This window comes from Salmo salar, chromosome ssa12 (genome assembly GCF_905237065.1).
Source record: "Salmo salar chromosome ssa12, Ssal_v3.1, whole genome shotgun sequence".
In the NCBI taxonomy this organism is placed as follows: domain Eukaryota; kingdom Metazoa; phylum Chordata; class Actinopteri; order Salmoniformes; family Salmonidae; genus Salmo; species Salmo salar.
This window is the reverse complement of record NC_059453.1, coordinates 34,846,837-34,867,184: the sequence shown is the minus strand read 5'-3', so window position 1 is coordinate 34,867,184 and position 20,348 is coordinate 34,846,837. Positions and strand designations below refer to the sequence as shown.

General features: G+C 43.5%; 3 protein-coding genes across 24 annotated transcripts in view; 2 read left to right on the top strand and 1 right to left on the bottom strand.

Moving 5' to 3' along the window:
• The window catches only part of LOC106564840 (kinesin-like protein KIF16B), a 34,330-nt gene extending 33,062 nt beyond the window's left edge, over window positions 1–1,268 (bottom strand). For 6 of the 22 annotated variants that reach the window (XM_014131281.2, XM_014131284.2, XM_014131282.2 and 3 more), the window contains exon 1: window positions 910–1,263. In XM_014131281.2, coding sequence (XP_013986756.2) covers window positions 910–956 — 47 coding nt within the window. In that variant the 5' untranslated portion in view covers window positions 957–1,263. Of the gene's footprint in view, window positions 1–909 lie in introns of all 22 variants that reach the window. The other 16 variants (XM_045691293.1, XM_045691294.1, XM_045691295.1 and 13 more) reach the window with 4 other exon arrangements.
• Window positions 1,269–1,680: 412 nt separating this feature from the next.
• snrpb2 (small nuclear ribonucleoprotein polypeptide B2) lies at window positions 1,681–7,292 on the top strand (the record flags this gene model as incomplete). Its single annotated transcript, NM_001146377.1, is given in 6 exon segments — window positions 1,681–1,767; window positions 1,950–2,122; window positions 2,365–2,499; window positions 5,265–5,303; window positions 6,257–6,345; window positions 6,891–7,292. Coding segments are annotated over 6 exon segments (660 nt in total). The 3' UTR covers window positions 7,051–7,292.
• Window positions 7,293–18,175: 10,883 nt separating this feature from the next.
• Window positions 18,176–20,111, top strand: prokr1a (prokineticin receptor 1a; the record flags this gene model as incomplete). Its single annotated transcript, XM_014131524.2, is given in 5 exon segments — window positions 18,176–18,427; window positions 18,429–18,585; window positions 18,588–18,756; window positions 18,758–18,822; window positions 18,825–20,111. Coding segments are annotated over 5 exon segments (729 nt in total), but the record flags the coding sequence as incomplete, so codon positions are not given.
• Window positions 20,112–20,348: the final 237 nt, after the last annotated feature.

Sequence of the window (20,348 nt, the reverse complement as noted above, 5' to 3'; positions counted from 1 at the left end):
TCTTGGTATGACTCTTCCTAGTCCCTCTGTGGAAGTATTCAGTTCAAGCTTTAATTATTAGTGGCCTTTCCAGTAAGACATACTGGAATGAAATAAAACCGTACATTCTACTGCCGAACAGATTACCATCAACACGATGCCAACTGGACCAGATTATACTCCGGGCTGATTGGTCAAAAAATGTGTGAAAGGTTACTTCCTTCAGAATCCTTCCTTGTTTTTCTACAGGTGCATAGTGCATCTTACTTATTTGGCATCTGTACATCATATTTCACACACACACACACATTTAACATAGGTGTGTAGAGTAAGTGGCAGGGTGGTTGTCTTCTGTCATGCAGCTATGCATGTATCCTATTTACTGTTGGAAATAGTTTGTCAGAAAAGTATTAAGGCGTCCCATAATCCCTGGGTGGCTGCCAATACTAACTCCCAATACCGGACACAGCACAGCCATGGTAGCTCTAGTTCAACCTCTTCATGTTTGTTTTGTCGGTTAAACTTGTTCACCCGTCACCTCGCCAGCTGTCTGCCACCTAAAATAATGTTTGTGTGCTTATTGGTGGATTAGCAAGAGCAAGTGGTGGGCACCGTGTTCCTTTGAGTGTGGTTGGCATGTACATCCCAAATGCTGTATCCCTTTACATTTTGGAAGAGACAGTTGTGGCAACGTCAGTGTTTGTTATGACACATATATTAAGCAGTTTTCCTGCAACATGGCCAGTCATATGATGCCAGACAAATTAGAGTGCATTAAACTGTTAGAAGTTCGAACTGGTTACAATATATCACAGTGAACCAGTGTCCAGCCGGTCGCCTCTCTTAAAATAAAACAACATAACCATTAGTAACAATAATAGCGTAATTTGGCCGTTTTTGTTTGTTTAGCATGTTTTTTGCTTTACTTACCGTCTGTTCATAGGCCTGAGCCGGACAGCTACCCGCACCGATGCCATTGCACATCCCCTTTCTGTCTGCTTCACCGGCTACTAGATCCAGTTGTCCTTGAAAGGCACAGTCCAATCGTGTTAAGAACAAATAAATGTGGCAAGCGCGTTTCAGTATCTTGAGTCTGTGTCCAGTTCCCTCTGTACCTCAAGACCGGTTGCACAAGGTTACTTTGAAAAGAAGAGCGCTAGCTACTTGTGCTCCCTCCTGAGACTTGAGCGTGCACTTTATATCAGCCTGCTATCATTGCCGTCACAGAAAAATAATCAAACTCAACTCACAAAGTGTCATCAGCTAGTAAATCACAAAGCTGATACGAGTACTCAGAGAGGACAAAATACATTCGTGGGGAAAATTGTTACACTCCTGTACAGACGATGGCGGTAGAGAACTCTTTCTTGATTAACCGAAGAAGAATCAGGAACCAGCGCGCACACATTTACTTCCTGTGTTTTCTGGAAAGTGTGTAGAGAGAGGTGAGCTCTAACAGTCAGTTTATCTGCAATCAGTTTTGTTTGCACACATACATGTTGATCTGTTTAATCTGTACATGTGTCTGCTCAGTAGCACCAGCTATCAGTTCGAGGTGATGAAGCTTATTAGAAATGTTAACTAGCTAGCGTGCCTCACAGTTTCATTTACTGTACTAACTAGCCAGTAGTAGCTACAGCTAGCTAGCAAGCTAACCTACCCAGCTAATGTGGCGATGTTTTTGTTTTGTTGTTGTTCCAGGTGAAAGGGGACAGTTGTTAATCATGGATATTCGACCAAACCACACCATTTACATCAATAATGTAAATGATAAGATCAAGAAGGATGGTAAGAATCACAGTGCATCATTGATCCAAGATCATGTAGCTAGCTACAGCGTTCCCTCAGAGCTAGATAGCAATTTATCCTCTTGTACTGGAGCTGTACTACGTTTACATATATGTATTTGTCTGTGTCGATGGTCTATAAGTAACAACAGTGAAGTAACATGTGTTGTTGTTGCCTTCTAGAACTGAAGCGGTCACTCTATGCCCTGTTCTCTCAGTTTGGGCAAGTCATGGACATTGTTGCCATGAAAACCATGAAGATGAGAGGGCAGGCGTTTGTGGTGTTCAAAGAGCTAGCATCAGCTACGAACGCACTGCGTCAACTTCAAGGATTTCCTTTCTACAATAAGCCTATGGTAAGTTATTACTTAGTAGTTGTGTATGTCATTTCCACAAATGATAGTAGTACAGGGTGGTATTCATTGCCGTATATCAGCAAAACTTTTCGCGCCTTAGCAGCAAAACATTTTGCAATGAAAACGGGAGTTTCAGACACTTCCTCCGCTTTTCGGTCTGTTTTCTACCATTTGGTTTCTAGTGAATACGACCCAGGTCAGTGCTCGGCGTACATCTCATTGTACTTGTCTCTTGTTTTCAGCGCATTCAGTATGCTAAGACAGACTCTGAGGTGATCTCCAAAATCAGAGGCACATTTGGGGACAAGGACAAGAAGAAGGATAGGAAGAAGAAGGCTCAAGATCAAGTGGCCAATGTGGCCAAGAAACCAGCACTGGTGAGACAAGTATATCAAATGTTATTTGTCACATGTGCCGAATACAACAGGTGTGGATCTTACAGTGAAATGCTTACTTACAAGCCCTTAACCAGCAATGCAGTTTTAAGAAAAATAAGTGTTACGTAAAAAATAGATAAGTGAAAAATAAAAGTAACAAATAAGTAAAGAGCAGCAGTAAAATAACAGTGGCGAGGCTATATACAGGGGGTACCGGTACAGAGTCAATGTGCGAGGGCACTGGTTAGTTGAGGTAATGTAGAGGTAAAATCACTATGCATAGATAATAATCAGAGAGTAGCAGCAGAGTAAAAGGGAGAGGGGGGCAATGCAAATAGTCTGGGTAGCCATTTGATTAGGTGTTCAAGACTCTTATGGCTTTGGGGTAGAAGCTGTTAAGAAGCCTTTTGGACCTAGACTTGGCGTTCTGGTACCGCTTGCCGTGCGGTAGCAGAGAGAACAGTCTATGACTAGGGTGGCTGGAGTCTTTGACAATTTTTAGGGCCTTCCTCTGACCGCCTGGTATAGAGGTCCTGGATGGCAGGAAGCTTGGCCCCAGTGATGTACTGGGCCATACCCACTACCCTCTGTAGTGCCCTGCGGTCGGAGGCCGAGCAGTCGCCATACCAGGCAGTGATGCAACCAGTCAGGATGCTCTTGATGGTGCAGCTGTAGAACCTTTTGAGGATCTGAGGACCCATGCCAAATCTTTTCAGTCTCCTGCGGGGGAATAGGCTTTATCGTGCCCTCTTCACAACTGTCTTGCTGTGTTTGGACCATGATAGTTTGTTGATGTGGACACCAAGGAACTTGAAGCTCTCGACCTGCTTCACTACAGCCCTGTCAATGAGAATGGGGGTGTGCTCATCCTCCTTTTCCTGTAGTCCACAATCATCTACTTTGTCTTGATCACGTTGAAGGAGAGGTTATTATCCTGGCACCACACGGCCAGGTCTCTGACCTCCTCCCTATAGGCTGTCTCATCGTTGTCGGTGATCAGGCCTACCACTGTTGTCACTGTTGGAGTCGTGCCTGGCCATGCACGCATGGGTGAACAGGTAGTACAGGAGGGGACTGAGCACGCACCCCTGGGGGGGGCCCCCAGTGTTGAGGATCAGTGTGGCGGATGTGTTGTTACCGACCCTTACCACCCGGGGGTGGCCCGTCATGAAGTCCAGGATCCAGTTGCAGAGGGAGGTGTTTAGTCCCAGGGTCCTTAGCTTAGTAATGAGCTTTTGAGGGCACTGTGGTGTTGAACGTTGAGCTGTAGTTAATGAATAGCATTCTCACGTAGGCGTTCCTTTTGTCCTGGTGAGAAATGGCAGTGTGGAGTACAATAGAGATTGCATCATGTGGATCTGCTAGGGTGGTATGCAAATTGGAGTGGTTCTAGGGTTTCTGGGATAATGGTGTTGATGTGAGCCATGACCAGCCTTTCAAAGCACTTCATGGTTACAGACGTGAGTGCTACGGGTCGATAGTCATTTAGGCAGGTTACCTTAGTGTTCTTGGGCACAGGGACTATGGTGGTCTGCTTGAAACATGTTGGTATTACAGACTCAGTCAGGGACAGGTTAAATGTCAGTGAAGACACTTGCCAGTTGGTCAGCGCATGCTCAGAGTACACGTCCTGGTAATCCATCTGGCCCTACGGCCTTGTGAATGTTGATCTGTTTAAAGGTCTTACTCACATCGGCTATGGAGAGCGTGATCACACAGTTGTCCTGAACAGCTGATGCTCTCATTCATGTTTCGGTGTTGCTTGCCTTGAAGCGAGCATAAAGTAATTTGGCTCGTCTGGTAGGCTCGTATCACTGGGCACCTCTCGGCTGTGCTTCCCTTTGTAGTCTGTAATAGTTTGCAAGCCCTGCCCCATCTGACGAGCGTCAGAGCTGGTGTAGTATGACCCAATCTTAGTCCTGTGTTGACGCTTTGCCTATTTGATGGTTCGTCAGAGGGCATAGTGGGATTTCTTATAAGCTTCCGGGTTAGAGTCCCGCTCCTTGAAGCGGCAGCTCTACTCTTTATCTCAGTGCGGCTGTTGCCTGTAATCCATGGCTTCTTGTTGGGGTATACGCTACAGTCACTGTGGGGATGACGTCATCAATGCACTTATTGATGAAGCCAGTGACTGGTGTGGTGTACTCCTCAATACCATAGGAAGAATCCCAGAACATATTCCAGTCTGTGCTAGTAAAACAGTCCTGTAGCTTAGCATCTGCTTCATCTGACCACTTTATTATTGACTGAGTCACTGGGTCTTCTTGTATGAGTTTTTGCTTGTAAGCAGGAATCGGGATAGAATTATGGTCAAATTTGCCAAATGGAGGGCGAGGGAGAGCTTTGTAAGCATCTCTGCGTGTGGAGTAAAGGTGGTCTAGTTTGTTGTTTCTTCCCCTGGTTGCACATTTAACATGCTGGTAGAAATCAGTTAAAATGGATTTTAGTTTCCCTGCATTAAAGTCCCAGGGCCACTAGGGGCGCCGCCTCTGGATGAGCGTTTTCCTGTTTGCTTGTAGCCGTATACAGCTCATTGAGTGCGGTCTTAGTGCCAGCATCGGCACACAGGCTACATGAATGCTTCCCAGATGGCATCCAATTCCCTATACTATATATTATAGTCAATCTTTTTGACCAGAGCATACTATATATTATAGTCAATCTTTTTGACCAGAGCCTATATGCCATCCTGTACGCTTTTGAATGTAGTCAGTCATTTTACTCCAACGTGATTTTCATAACTTGTTTATCTTTTATCTTAACAGGGATCAGCCAGCACAAACAACGTTCCAACAACCATGCAGGTAAGCCTTTCTAGCCCTAAGTATAATAACCTAGAATGTTAAGTGAACTTGTTCTTTTCCCTTTTGCTCAGTAAACTCCGCCTCACATACGTGGCGTTGCGAGTGTACCTACGACTACATCAAGTCGGTATCAGTCAATATTTGTACCTTGTACCTGTGTTCTTTTCTTTAGGTGCTGCCACCTGTAGTTTATGATAAAAAAAACTGCATTTTATGTGACGTCTGTCAAATTGCTCTGTGTAATCCACTGTTTTCCAATAGAATATGAAGTTGGTGACTTCAAACATGCACTACCACGCGTTGCTTCTAGAAATGATTTGATGCTAACAGTGTACCTGTGCTTGTCCTGATTGTTATAGAGTTGTCAGTGGGAGTTGTAATCCATAGTTTTTGATAAGAAATTGCATTCTTTGCATCTCCTGCCCCCCCAAAATAATCAGCTGTGCAGTGATGTGGCTGCTCCTTCTCCGTTAACAAACAGCTCCCTTGGCGGAGGTCGCGTAAAATAACGCTGTTTTCCAAAAAAAACGACGGATTGCAGCATCCAAAGAATAGAACATAGTTACACAGGAGAAACATGGGTACAAGGTACGCATTTAAAGTATCGACTGATACGACTGTAAAAGAGGGTACACTCCGCCGACACTCATCGCAACTCAACTCCATTGAGATGTATAATGGGGTTGTGTTTACTCAGCAAATGTCCCTTCTGAGTGACTAAATCACTTGGGATGATGGACTCTCTCTTTAATAAGCACAATGTTGCAATGCCTTGTATTCTTGCAAAAATCTCTACTCTCACTACTTTAGGAACATTTTACTGTTTGACGCGCCCTGTTTGGATAAACGGTTGGAGTGCTACAGATAGTCTGGTCTGCTTATTGACTAAGCTGTAAAAAATGCTTTATATGAAGGTTTTGTGACAATTAGACTGATTTCTTTTGTCTTTTTAGGTTCCAGACAATCCACCCAACTACATTTTATTCCTTAATAACCTGCCAGAGGAAACTAATGAAATGATGCTCTCCATGCTGTTCAATCAGTGAGTATTGAATGATCTTGTTGTCAAATGAGTAAACTAGCCTAGATGCCTGATTTTTGCATTCATTCAACTTTGGCAGCAATTGTTATTGAGTCTGGCTCATGAACCTGTGAAATATACAGTAGTAGCTTTATATCAGGGTTTCTTAAACTATGGGTCGGAGCCCTGAGCGTGTGAGAGAGGTGGGTTGTGAGGTATAATGGAGGACGATTTGGGTCACAAGTGGACAGCCAATTTGTCATTTGGGTCTCGAGTTGAAAACGTTTAAGCACCTCTGCTTTATATTTTTCACACTTCACCATTGCCAGGTGGTGAAGCCTTTGATATATTATATTTTGCAGCATGGCAACTGGGGCTCTGTTCAAGACGGTCCGAAACTATAGAACTTTCAGATAGAAATGCGTTGTGTAGAACAACCCTGTTTGTCTGCCATGTAGAAAAGGGAGATCACGTCAGCTCTATTCATGACATTTCTGTTTTCTGAACATTTCCTTTCTCTCAATACACCCATGATTTAAATTTGTATTTATTTTTTCTCCTCGTAGATTCCCTGGTTTCAAAGAGGTGCGACTCGTCCCTGGCAAACACGACATCTCCTTTGTAGAGTTTGAGAGCGAGGGCCAGGCGGGAGTGGCCAAAGATGCACTGCAGGGCTTCCGGATTACGGCCCAATGCGCCATGAAGATCACTTATGCAAAGAAGTAGTTCCCACGATGACTTCACTGGACAGGGGACACATATTGGACTCTGGGTTAGAGATTGGTTGGACCCCCTGATTTTTTTTTTCTTCCCCCCTTCGTTTTTATGCATCGACTGTGGAATCTCCCAGGAGTTTTCCTAGTTTTTTTTGACTGATTTCTGTGCAGTCGCTGTGAGGTGGAGTGTGAAGAGAATCCTCTAAACATCGTCTCTATTTTATATGGCGCAGTAATAAAGGACTTTTGTGTAACTGTGGTGCCTCAGATGCTTCCTCTGACATGTTCCAAATTTATAGCCCTGGTCCTGAAGGCCTCAAAAGGACAGTTGGTGATTCTAGATTCAAGCCCAATAACATGTAAAAATGTAGTGTCATGACATCCTTACTCTCTGAAAACATGAATGTGAAATTGTTTTCTTTGCAAATTCACATTGGGGATGCTAATCATTGGTCCAGTGATCAAGTGGGCAAATTGTTATAGTTCCCATCCCAGTCACGTAAAAATGGTCAGATTTGCCTAATGGAGGGCGAGGGAGAGCTTTGTACGCGTCTCTGTGTATGGAGTAAAGGTGGTCAAAAAATTTTCCCCCCTCTGGTTGCACATTTAACATGCTGGTAGAAATGAGGTAGAACGGATTTAAGTTTCCCTGCATTAAAGTCCCAGTGCCACTAGGAGCGCTGCCACTAGGATGGGTGTTTTCCTGCTTATGGCCGTATACAGCTCATTGAGTGCAGTCTTAGTGCCAGCATAGGCTATATGTCTTATGGTCAGATTGACCTGAATACAGTTATTACAGCTCAATTTAAACTTCGGAAACCCCTCTTGCCAGTTCTGCTGTTGGGTTTAGCATCTGGGCTCTCCTGCAGTCATTAGCCCAAAACAATACTTAAAAGTGGCTGGATTGACTTCCTAACTTTGAATTGGAGGTTAATACAAAGCTATTGGATCAGCATTCCCAACAATAGTAAATTCGCTACCATTCATTCAGACTGTTCAATCTATTCGGATCTAGCACTGTCTGCCTGCCTTCGTAATACTTCAGCATCTCAACTGACAGACACATCAATAATAGTGTGTACGAATATATAGTCAGAACACAACGTATTGATCAGATGTCTGATGAAAGCTTGTGCATTCAATGGGTTCAGCAATTTCCAAATGAACAATTATACCTTTGTCATCAAGTTGTATATGTTCCCTGGAGCAATGGAGAGAAGGGTAAAATGAGAAACAGATTTATCTCCCAAAGATTTATAAAATGTGATGGCGTCACAACGAGTCCAGATGTTCACTGCTTTTGAAAATCGCATGCTGTGATAAAGTGCCTCGTGAAGATAGGACACATTTTCCATTGGGAGGGGGAATCTCTGGTAAATGGACCAACTGGTTTAAGATAAGATACTGTATGTGTGCATCCCAAATGGTACCCTATTCTCGTATTTAGTGCTGGCACCCTATTCCCATAGGGCTCCAGTCAAAAGTAGTGCACTTTTTGGGTAATAGTGTGCCATTTAGGACGTGTGTCTGGATATTGATCTGCTCCACTTCTAACTGGTCTGCTTGAGCTGTAGTACTATATTCTGCTCTATATTAGCACTGACTGGCATCAAAGAGAGCCATTTCCCCTAAGCTAGTCCTCAACACGTGCCCCAATGTTTTACTGTCAGGGTATTTTACCAGGCAGGTACCACACAAACATACACACTCAGTTGTTGGCTCAAAGTGCAGGTCAAGATAGGTTGCAGTCACAGTGACCGATGGTTTGGGTCCCACACACACACTCCTCCACTAAGGGACTCTGGATTTCCTCCCACACATACCTACACTGAGTGTACGAAACATTAGGAACACCAACTAATATTGAGTTGCACACCCTTTTGCCCTCAAGGGCATAGATTCTATAAGGTGTCCATCTTGACTCCAATGCTTCCCACAGTTGGCTGGAATACCTTTGGGTGGTGGACCATTCTTGATACACACGAGAAACTGGTGAGCGTTAAAAACCCAGCAGTGTTGCAGTCCTTGACACACTCAAACCGGTGTGCCGGTGTACTTTCCCATTCACAATCTGAATGGCACACATACACACTTCATGTCTCAAGGCTTAAAAATCCTCCCCTTCATCTACACTGATTGAAGTGGGTTGAAATGAATAAGGGATTATAGCTTTCACCTGGTCAGTCTATATCATGGAAGAGTAAAGAGTTCCTAATGTTTTGTAAACTCAGTGTATATTATCTAACCCTCTATACCTATAACATCTATATATTCTGATAAAGGAGGTTGTGGATCCGGGGACTGTTGTCGTGTGCGAGACCTGGAGAGGCCTACAAACCACAGTCTCACACCCACTGTGAAATTTGGTGGCGGATCGGTGATGATCTGGGGGTGCTTCAGCAAGGCTGGAATCGGGCAGATTTGTCTTTGTGAAGGACGCATGAATCAAGCCACGTACAAGGTTATCCTGGAAGAAAACTTGCTTCCTTCTGTTCTGACAATGATCCCCAACTCTGAGGATTGGTTTTTCCAGCAGGACAATGCTCCATGCCACACAGCCAGGTCAATCAAGGTGTGGATGGAGGACCACCAGATCAAGACCCTGTCATGGCCAGCCCAATCTCCAGACCGGAACCCCATTGAAAACCTCTGGAATGTGATCAAGAGGAAGATGGATGGTCACAACCATCAAACAAAGCCGAGCTGTTTGAATTTTTGGGCCAGGAGTGGCATATAGTCACCCAACATCAGTGTGAAAGACTGGTGGAGAGCATGCCAAGACACATGAAAGCTGTGATTGAAAATCGGGTTATTCCACCAAATATTGATATCTGAACTCTTCCTAAGTTAAAACCTTAGTATTGTGTTGTTTAAAAATGAATATGAACTTATTTTCTTTGCATTATTTGAGGTCTGACAATACTGCATATTTTTTTTGTTATTTTGACCAGTTGTCATTTTCTGCAAATAAATGCTCTAAATGACAATATTTTTTATTGGAATTTGGGAGAAATGTTTTCAGTAGTTTATAGAATAAAACAAACATTTTCATTTTACCCAAACACATACCTATAAATAGTAAAACCAGAGAAAAGGATACTTTTGCAGTGTTCTCAATTTTTTCCAGAGCTGTGTATATTGTTAAATTATATTTCCACACTATGAGGTCGAAATAACACTCTGAAATTGTGAAAATGATCATAATGCCCTTTCTGTGTAAGAGCTATTTGAAGAGTAAAAAAGCCTGGAATTTCAGCCTGTTTAGGTGGGATGGAGTGTTTGGCCCGCAGCATTACGTCACAAGGCGATCTGATTATAATAGAACAATTACTATTCCTATGTTATTTGCATATATCCTCCTACACTGCTGCTGGCCCTGCTCGGTCATATTGATATTTCATTCCTGTTGGCAGTGTGCAGAGTTAGGCTACCAAATACTAAACTATTTCTGGAGTTACTTCCTACAATAATCTGTATTCAAATTTGACAGTGTGAATGTAATTTCAGTTTGTCTCCAAATTCTAAACGGTAGCCTCAGGTAGATATTTTCTTCAAAAGTTCTAAGATTAGAATTGATACAAATGTCATTTGCTAGAGTTGCGACTAATATTACTGGCTTGCTAAAGTTCATACTAACTCTCCCGACTCAATTACTGAAAGGCCTTCCTTGGTAGTCTCCCCGAAAAACAGCATCCACAGGCTTGCAGCTTGTGCAGAACAGAGCTGCCAAGGTCCTCACGGGAACCCAGAGATCTGCCCACATCACCCCCATTCTAGCCTCTCTCCACTGGCTACCCATCCAATTCAGAATCAACTTCAAAATCCTCCTGTTAGTCTTCAAATCCCTTAATGCTTCTGGTCCCCAATACCTCAGTGAACTCCTCAGCCCCAAACAGTCTTCACGTTCACTCAAAGACACGCCTAAAAACTGTGTCTCCCCACCCCTACAGGCCCCAGACCACCACTGGCTTTAAGTCTGAACTCAAGAAACACTTCTTCAAACTGGCTTTCGCTTAATGTGATCTATGTCGTGGTATCTGTTGTTGCTCTTATACATTATTTTCAAGTTATATTGTTTTGTCCTTGTGACCGCCCTTATTATTTTCTGTATTTTGTATAGTACTAGACCGCTAGCTCTCTTTTCATTTCTGGTGTTTTTAGCCCTATATTAAAGCTTTTTGATTTTAATGGTTACTCTCAATGTAAAGAGCTTTGCGATTTACGTCCGTAAAGGAAAAGCGCTCAACAAATGTAATTTATTATAACTTTCTATTGTTGATACAATATGTAATTGGGTAGAGTTGTTACAAATGTAGGCTAGCTTTGGGTGAAGGGAGAGCTAATCGCCTATGCAGTAGCCTACCTATCTAGATGGTAGCCTAAAAAACTAGATGTTCATTTATAGCTCAGATGTTTTTCACAAAGATTAGACGAGATCACGCATTACAGCTTAGCAAATGATGTTGTGTTCCCTATTTCCACTGTTTCACCCAACACATCCAGTACATTGCACGTAGATCACAGTTTGGCCTGTAGTTTATCATAGGTGCCTCTTACTTACATTGTAAATAGTGCTGGTTGGTATATTATGAAGATTTGGATACAGGGTTAATGATACCTAATGTAGACAATTTATGAACTAGTGAGTAACCTGAATACCTCAATCATAATTATCATACATTAATAACGGCAGAAGTGTTCCAAAATTACTGGAATATAACACGTTTTTGATAGCATCATCATCAATTCTTGTCAAACACATTTTTTGGGGGCGGGGGCTAAATCTTTATTAATTGTGTCATTTTCGTGTGTGTGTGTGTGTGTGTGTGTGTGTGTGTGTGTGTACAGGCACAATACACACATTTGTATAATTTCATAGTTAGCTCGCATCCACCCATGGGCTGCCACTTAAAAATAATCCTTTTTTTTTTTTTAAGTACGCAAATACAAAGCATTGATCACCATGATCATACCACAGAGCCAAAAAGTCACCTCCCACCCCATTCCCCCAACATGTCTCCATCCCCCTAGCAACTTGGGTCGCTTGTCAGTCCAATTTAAAATATATATATATATTATAGACATCAGTCCTTTGGGGAGCCCAGATCATTTATTTATAAATTCCCTCATTGGATGGTTCGGTAGTTGGGTTTCCCAAAGAACTCCATAAGCTGACTCAAGTTGTAAATATAGAAAAAGGAGTTGCCTGGTAATGTGGATATGCATTTCAAATCTTGGAATATTCTCAAACCATTACTGTCCACGATATAAGCAAGGGTACGGATTTCACATTTGGACCATTGGGGGGATGCAAAAGGCCGCCCTCCAAATTGCAAGGCATTATTGTGAAATATTGGAGTATGGGCATGCCATTTTGATTGCCAGTTACATTGTTTTTCAATTTTGCACCAAATACAGATTGTGTGAGCAATAAAAGGACCGAAGCGTAGTTGACATTGTTTAAGGGATATACAGTGCATTCAGAAAGTATTCAGACCCCTTGACTTTTTCCACATTTTGTTACGTTACAGCCTTATTCTAAAATTGATCAAATATTTTTTTCCCTTCAATCTACACACAATACTACATAATGATAAATCAAAAACAGGTTTGCAGAAATGTTTGCAAATAAAAAAAATGAAATGTTACATTTACATAAGGATTCAGAGCCTTTACTCAGTATTTTGTTGAAGCACCTTTGGCAGAAATTACAGCCTCGAGTCTTCTTGGGTATGACGCTACAAACTTGGCACAACTGTATTTGGGGAGTTTCTCCCATTTTTGCCTGCAGATCCTCTCAAGCTCTGTCAGATTGGATGGGGAGCGTTGGTGCACAGCTATTTTCAGGTCTCTCCAGAAATGTTCGATCAGGTTCAAGTCCGGGCTCTGGCTGGGCCACTCAAGGACATTCAGAGACTTGTCCTGAAGCCACTTCTGCATTGTCTTGGCTGTGTGCTTAGGGTCGTTGTCCTGTTGAAAGGTGAACCTTTGCCCCAGAGGTCCTGAGCACTCTAGAGCAGGTTTTTACTCAAGGATCTCACTGTACATTGCTCCTTTCATCTTTCCCTCGATCCTAACCAGTCTCCCAGAACATGCCGCTGAAAAACATCCCCAGAGAATGATGCTGCCACCACCATGCTTCACCGTAGGGATGGTGCCAGATTTTCTCCAGATGTGACACTTGGCATTCAGGCCAAAGAGTTCAATCTTGGTTTCATCAGACCAGAGAATCTTGTTTCTCATGGTCTGAGAGTCTTTAGGTGTCTTTTGGCAAACTCCAAGCGGACTGTCATGTGCCTTTTACTGAAGAGTGGCTTCCGTCTGGCCACTCTACCATAAAGGCCTGATTGGTGGAAAGCTGCAGAGATGGTTGTCCTTAAATCTGGAAGGTTTTCCCATCTCCACAGAGGAACTCTGGAGCTCTGTCAGAGTGACCATCAGGGCCCTTCTCCCCCAATTGCTCAGTTTGGCCAGGCGGCCAGCTCTAGGAAGAGTCTTTGTGGTTCCAAACTTCTTCTATTTAAGAATGATGGAGGCCACTGTGTTCTTGGGGACTTTCAATGCTGCAGACATTTGTTGTTTTTGGTACCCTTCACCAGATCTTTGCCTCGACACAATCCTGTCTCAGAGCTCTATGGGCAATTCCTTTGACCTCGTGGCTTGGTTTTTGCTCTGACATGCACTGTCGACTGTGGGACCTTATATAGACAGGTGTGTGCCTTTCCAAATGATGTCCAATCAATTGAATTTACCACAGGTGGACTCCAATCAAGTTGTAGAAACATATTAAGGATGATCAATGGAAACAGGAAGCACCTGAGCTCAATTTCAAGTCTCATAGCAAAGGGTCTGAATACTTATGTAAATAAGGTATTTCTGTTTTTTATTTGCAATACATTTGCAAAAAATTCTAAAAGCCTGTTTTGCTTTGTCATTATGGGGTATTGTGTGTAGATTGAGGGGGGAAATGATTTAATCCATTTTAGAGTAACAAAATATGGAAAAAGGAAGGGGTCTGAATCCTTTCCTCATGCACTGTATGTACATACAACTAGGAATAAAGTGACAGATAATAAACGGTAGCATCAGCGTATGTGATGAGTCAAAAACGTTAAATGCAGATAGTCCGGGTTACTATTTGGTTAACTATTTAGCAGTCTTCTGGCTTGGGGGAAAAAGCTGCTCTAGGTCCAGTGACTGCTCATGATACATGCCTGCAAACATAGGCTGGAAACCTTTGAACATGAGTGTGACAGTTATTCTGCTTTTATCACATCAATTTACTTATTTTCATTTCACTCCAAGTTGTACCAAAAGCCAGTCGAAACGAAGTTTTGCAAGTGCCATCAAGCTGTTGAGTTCCCTCCAAAATGGTGAAGTCAGATAGCATTGCTAGCTGCATGCTATAGGATATGTAGGAAAATTAATCATGACCAAAAAAAGGTGGAAAGCAACTATCTCCTGTTCCACAAACTTAACCTAGATAAGAAAATCACCTTACTGTCATCACAGAAAGCACATTTAATGTATGAATAGGAATATACATCATTATCCAGGGTAACTTTATCCAGATATAGCCCGTGGTTCACTCCAGACCTGACTGCCCTTGACCAGCACAAAAACATCCTGTGGCGTACGACATTAACATCGAATAGCCCCCGCGATATGCATATTTTCAGGGAAGTTAGGAACCAATATACAAAGGCAGTTAGGAAAGCAAAGGCTAGCTTTTTCAAACAGAAATTTGCATCCTGCAGCACAAACTCCAAAAAGTTCTCGGACACTGTAAAGTCCATGGAGAATAACAGCACCTCCTCCTAGCTGCCCACTGCACTGAGGCTAGGAAACACTGTCACCACCTATAAATCCACAATTATTGAGAATTTCAATAAGCATTTTTCTACGGCTGGCCATGCTTTCCACCTGGCCACCCCTACCCTGGTCAACAGCCCTGCACCCCCCACAGAAACTTGCCCAAGCCTCCCCATTTCTCCTTCACCCAAATCCAGATAGCTGATGTTCTGAAAGAGCTGCAAAATCTGGACCCCTACAAATCAACAGGGCTAGACAATCTGGACCCTCTCTTTCTAAAATTATCAGCTGAAATTGTTGCAACCCCTATTACTAGCCTATTCAACCTCTCTTTCGTTTCGTCTGAGATCCACAAAGATTGGAAATCTGCCGCGGTCATCCCCCTCTTCAAAGGGGGAGACACTAGACCCAAACTGCTACAGACCTATATCTATCCTATCCTGCCTTTCTAAGGTCTTCGAAAGCCAAGTTAACAAACAGATCACCAACCATTTTGAATCCCACCGTACCTTGTCCTCTATCCACCTGGTTTCCGAGCTGGTCATGGGTGCACCTCAGCCACGCTCAAGGTCCTAAATGATATCATAATCTCCATCGATAAGAGACAATACTGGGCAGCTGTATTCATTGACCTGGCCAATGCTTTCGACTCTGTCAATCACCACATTCTTATCGGCAGACTCAATAGCCTTGGCTTCTCAAATGACTGACTCGCCTGGTTCACCAACTACTTCTCAGACAGAGTTCAGTGTGTCAAATCGGAGGGCCTGTTGTCCGGACCTCTGGCAGTCTCTATGGGGGTGCCACAGGGTTCAATTCTCGGGCCGACTCTTTTCTCTGTATACATCAATTATGTCGCTTTTGCTGCTGGTGATTCTCTGATCCACCTTTACGCAGACGACACCATTCTGTATACCTCTGGCCCTTCTTTGGACACTGTGTTAACAAACCTCCAGACGAGCTTCAATGCCATACAACACTCCTTCCATGGCCTCCAACTGCTCTTAAATGCAAGTAAAACTAAATGCATGCTCTTCAACCGATCGCTGCCCGCACCTGCCCGCCCGTCTAGCATCACTACTCTGGACGGTTCTGACTTAAAATATGTGGACAACTACAAATATCTAGGTGTCTGGTTAGACTGTAAACTCTCTTTCCAGACTCACATTAAGCATCTCCAATCCAAAATTAAATCTAGAATTGGCTTCCTATTTCGCAACAAAGCATCCTTCACTCATGCTGCCAAACATACCCTCGTAAAACTGACTACCCTGCCGATCCTTGACTTCGGTGATGTTATTTACAAAATAGCCTCCAACACTCTACTCAGCAAATTGGATGCAGTCTATCACAGTGCCATCCATTTTGTCACCAAAGCCCCATACACTACCTACCACTGTGACCTGTATGCTCTCGTTGGCTGGCCCTCGCTTCATATTTGTCGCCAAACCCACTGGCTCCAGGTCATCTATAAGTCTTTGCTAGGTAAAACTCCGCCTTATCTCAGCTCACTGGTCACCATAGCAGCACCCACCCGTAGCATGCACTCCAGCAGGTATATTTCACTGGTCACCCCCAAAGCCAATTCCTCCTTTGGCCGCTTTTCCTTCCAGTTCAATGACTGGAACGAATTGCAAAAATCACTGAAGCTTGAGACTCATATCTCCATCACTAACTTTAAGCACCAGCTGTCGGAGCAGCTCACAGATCACTGCACCTGTACATAGCCCATCTGTAAATAGCCCATCCAACTACCTCATCCCCATACTGTTACATTTTGTTTTTGCTCCTTTGCACCCCAGTATCTCTACTTGCACATTCATCTTCTGCACATCTATCACTCCAGTGTTTAAATTGCTAAATTGTAATTATTTTGCCACTATGGCCTATTTATTGCCTTACCTCCCTTATCTTACCTCATCCTGTAGGTTCATGCTCTACAACATTCGCAGAGTACGACCCTGCCTCACACAGGAAGCGGCGCAGGTCCTAATCCAGGCACTTGTCATCTCCCGTCTGGATTACTGCAACTCGCTGTTGGCGGGGCTCCTTGCCTGTGCCATTAAACCCCTACAACTCATCCAGAACGCCGCAGCCCGTCTGGTGTTCAACCTTCCCAAGTTCTCTCACGTCACCCCACTCCTCCGCACACTCCACTGGCTTCCAGTTGAGCTCGCATCTGCTACAAGACCATGGTGCTTGCCTACATAGCTGTGAAGGGAACGGCACCTCCGTACCTTCAGGCTCTGATCAGTCCCTACACCCAAAGAAGGGCACTGCGTTCATCCACCTCTGGCCTGCTGGCCCCCCTACCTCTGCGGAAGCACAGTTCCCGCTCAGCCCAGTCAAAACTGTTCGCTGCTCTGGCACCCCAATGGTGGAACAAGCTCCCTCACGACACCAGGACAGCGGAGTCAATCACCACCTTCTGTAGACACCTGAAACCCCACCTCTTTAAGGAATACCTGGGATTGGATTAAGTAATCCTTCTAACCCCCCCCCCCCCCCCCAAAAGATATAGATGTACTATTGTAAAGTGGTTGTTCCACTGGAGATCATAAGGTGAATGCACCAATTTGTAAGTCGCTCTGGATAAGAGCGTCTGCTAAATGACGTAAATGTAAATGTAAATTTGCACACACTGTACATAGACTTTTTTCTATTGTGTTATTGACTGTATGTTTGTTCATTCCATGTGTAACTCTGTGTTGTTGTTTTTGTCGCACTGCTTTGCTTTATCTTGGCCAGGTCGCAGTTGTAAATGAGAACTTGTTCTCAACTACCTTACCTAGTTAAATAAAGGGGAAATAAAAAAAATCGAAACTAAGATGATATAGCACTGACAAACAGCCATGTTGTGTGGTAACATAACATTCCCAGTGAAGTAAGAGTAATTGAGCAAAACCAATGGGTTTCCCACCAAAATCCATCACCTGCTTTTAGTTAGTCCTATCACACTGCCCTTCTCGAATAATATGGGAGGAAGTTACTTGGACAAGGCAACGTGCTCCTATTAATCATTGCTGACCTGCCCAACTAGGTAAACGTTGATATTTAATTTCCCATCATCTCAAAATGCTAAACCATTTCCAAATTCCCCATTATTGCTATGTGCAGTGTTTGGTAGGAAGCCAAGAGACTGTAAGCTCCATAATATCATTTCAGGTTTGGGATATGAATAATTTGCCCTAGTTAACAGTCCCATCAATCAAGTTCTACATTGTGACAGATTTTCCAAGAACATCCAAGATCATTCAATAACCTCAGAGATCACTTGGTCTTTCCAACTCCCTGGCATATAAAGCTTGACATAAAACACCTTGACACTCATAACTCAAACCTTCCAACTGGTTTCTTTGCATCGTCTGTCTTTTCCTTGTGTTCCCAGGTACATGGCCATCGTCCACCCTATGAAGCCTCGCATGAAGTACCAGACGGCCTACAGCCTGATCCTGGGCGTGTAGATCATACCCATCGTCATCTCCATCCCCTCTGCCTACTTTGCTTCTGAGACCACATACCCGCACATCTCCAGTCAGAGCCACAAGACCGTCTGCGCTCAGATCTGGCCCGTGGGATCACCAGCTCTACTACCACTCCTACTTCCTCTTCGCCCTGGAGTTTGCCGGGCACGTGGCCGTCAAGGCCCTGTGCTACGCCAGGATCTTGCGGGAGCTGTGGTTCAAGAGCGTGCCTGGCTTCCAGACAGAACAGATCCGGAAGCGGCTGCACAGACGCGGAGGACGGTGGCGGTGCTGGCTGCCTACGTGCTCTGCTGGGCGCCGTACTACGGCTTCATACTGGTGCGGGACTTCCACCCCACACTGATCTCCAGGGACAGAAACTCCCTGGTGGCCTTCTACATTATCGAGTGCACTGCCATGAGCAACGGGGTCATCAACACGTTGTTTCGTGAGCGTCCGCAACAACGTCAAGTGCATGCGGACAGTGACCAGGCTGCTCTGGAAGTCTGTCAAATGTGCAGCGGAACGACGGCGGATAAGCACACCTCGTCTTTACGCATGACAGAGGATGTAGAGTGCACACGCCTGAGATAGAGGCCTGATCCTGAGATAATCGACACTATCGAAAGGTAGAACCACCACTTGTCCAAGTAGATTCTGGCATGTTGCACACTTTTCCCGTTCTTTAAGAGCCAAAAGGGTGAGATATAAGATTGAGTCAAAGGAACGATTTGGCGTTGGACAAGAGGTCCAGACTGTTGACACAGAGTAGGGCTGAACTGTGCTGCTCGAGTGACAGCCGGCGGGGCTTTGTATGTGGGAAACAGCCACGAGAGAGATGACGGAGTAAACTATAAAAACGGACATTACACGCAGCTGAGTGACGTTTCAAAATATTGCATGTTTCTGCGATACGGACATTGCACATGTCAATATTGCGATTTTGATGTGAATTTGATGCATTGTCCTGCCACGTTGATAACTTAGTTCCTACTAGTACAATGCCTCACATTGTCACTGCTATCATGGAGGCCATTTTGAAAAAAAACGTGAAAGTTTAATGGAATTAGAATTTCTTCACAATGTGGAATCACTCACGAGGAGGGCATTAGACTTTGAAAGGATTTTTCTCCGTATTTATTCAAGAGGCTTGATTTGATGAAATCCTGGAGGTTACTAAACAAACAAGTTATTTCAGGTGGTTATTTCAAGTCTCTATGTCTTACAATAAATAATTTATCAGTTTATAGTGCTTTCTAATACACATTTGTATATGAAATATTCAAGATAGTTTTTAAATAATAAGAGCACTCTCGATTCTAATTAAAAAAAAAATTATAATCAAAGACAAACTAGCAGACTTATCGAATCGAAGAATCTAAAATAGAATTGTGGCGTGGGGCTAGCTAGACAATTAACAGTTAGGTTAAATCAATTAAGACGTGCTTTCTTGTTTGACACTATTTTATTTACTTTAATTTCACGTTGTATTCGTTGCATGTAACAAATAAAATTTGATTTGACAATGGCCATCAGAGGAGTCACACTGTAAAGCCTGGCATTTGACAGGAGGAGTGAGATCGGGAGGAAATAACCGCTGCAAGTTGGTGCTGGTCCCAGATCAGCTTCAAAAGCATGGGAGGATCTTTTTGGTGACATCGTCACTGCTTCTTTCGCTATCAATTAGTTCCTCAGTTTTCATCCGTAATGTCAAATAAATGGCTGAAAGAAATTCACTAATGATAATCTGTTCAAGTAGAGGGTGAAGTAAAAATTGAAATCACCAGGTTCATATTGGCGTTGAAATTCCTCAGGCTACTTTGAGTTCTCACAGCTACCTTTTGGGATCTCAAGAATGATGATAACTATAAACCATTAGGTTGACTCAAAAGCATATTTTAGGAGTAAATCAATTATAGAAAGTGTGTCACTGTTGTAGCCTACCAATTTTTCTTTCTCTTTTACAAAATTGCTGTTAACGTTTTCATATGGTAACGCCATACATGGGAGCAATTACATTTGTTATAGTGTA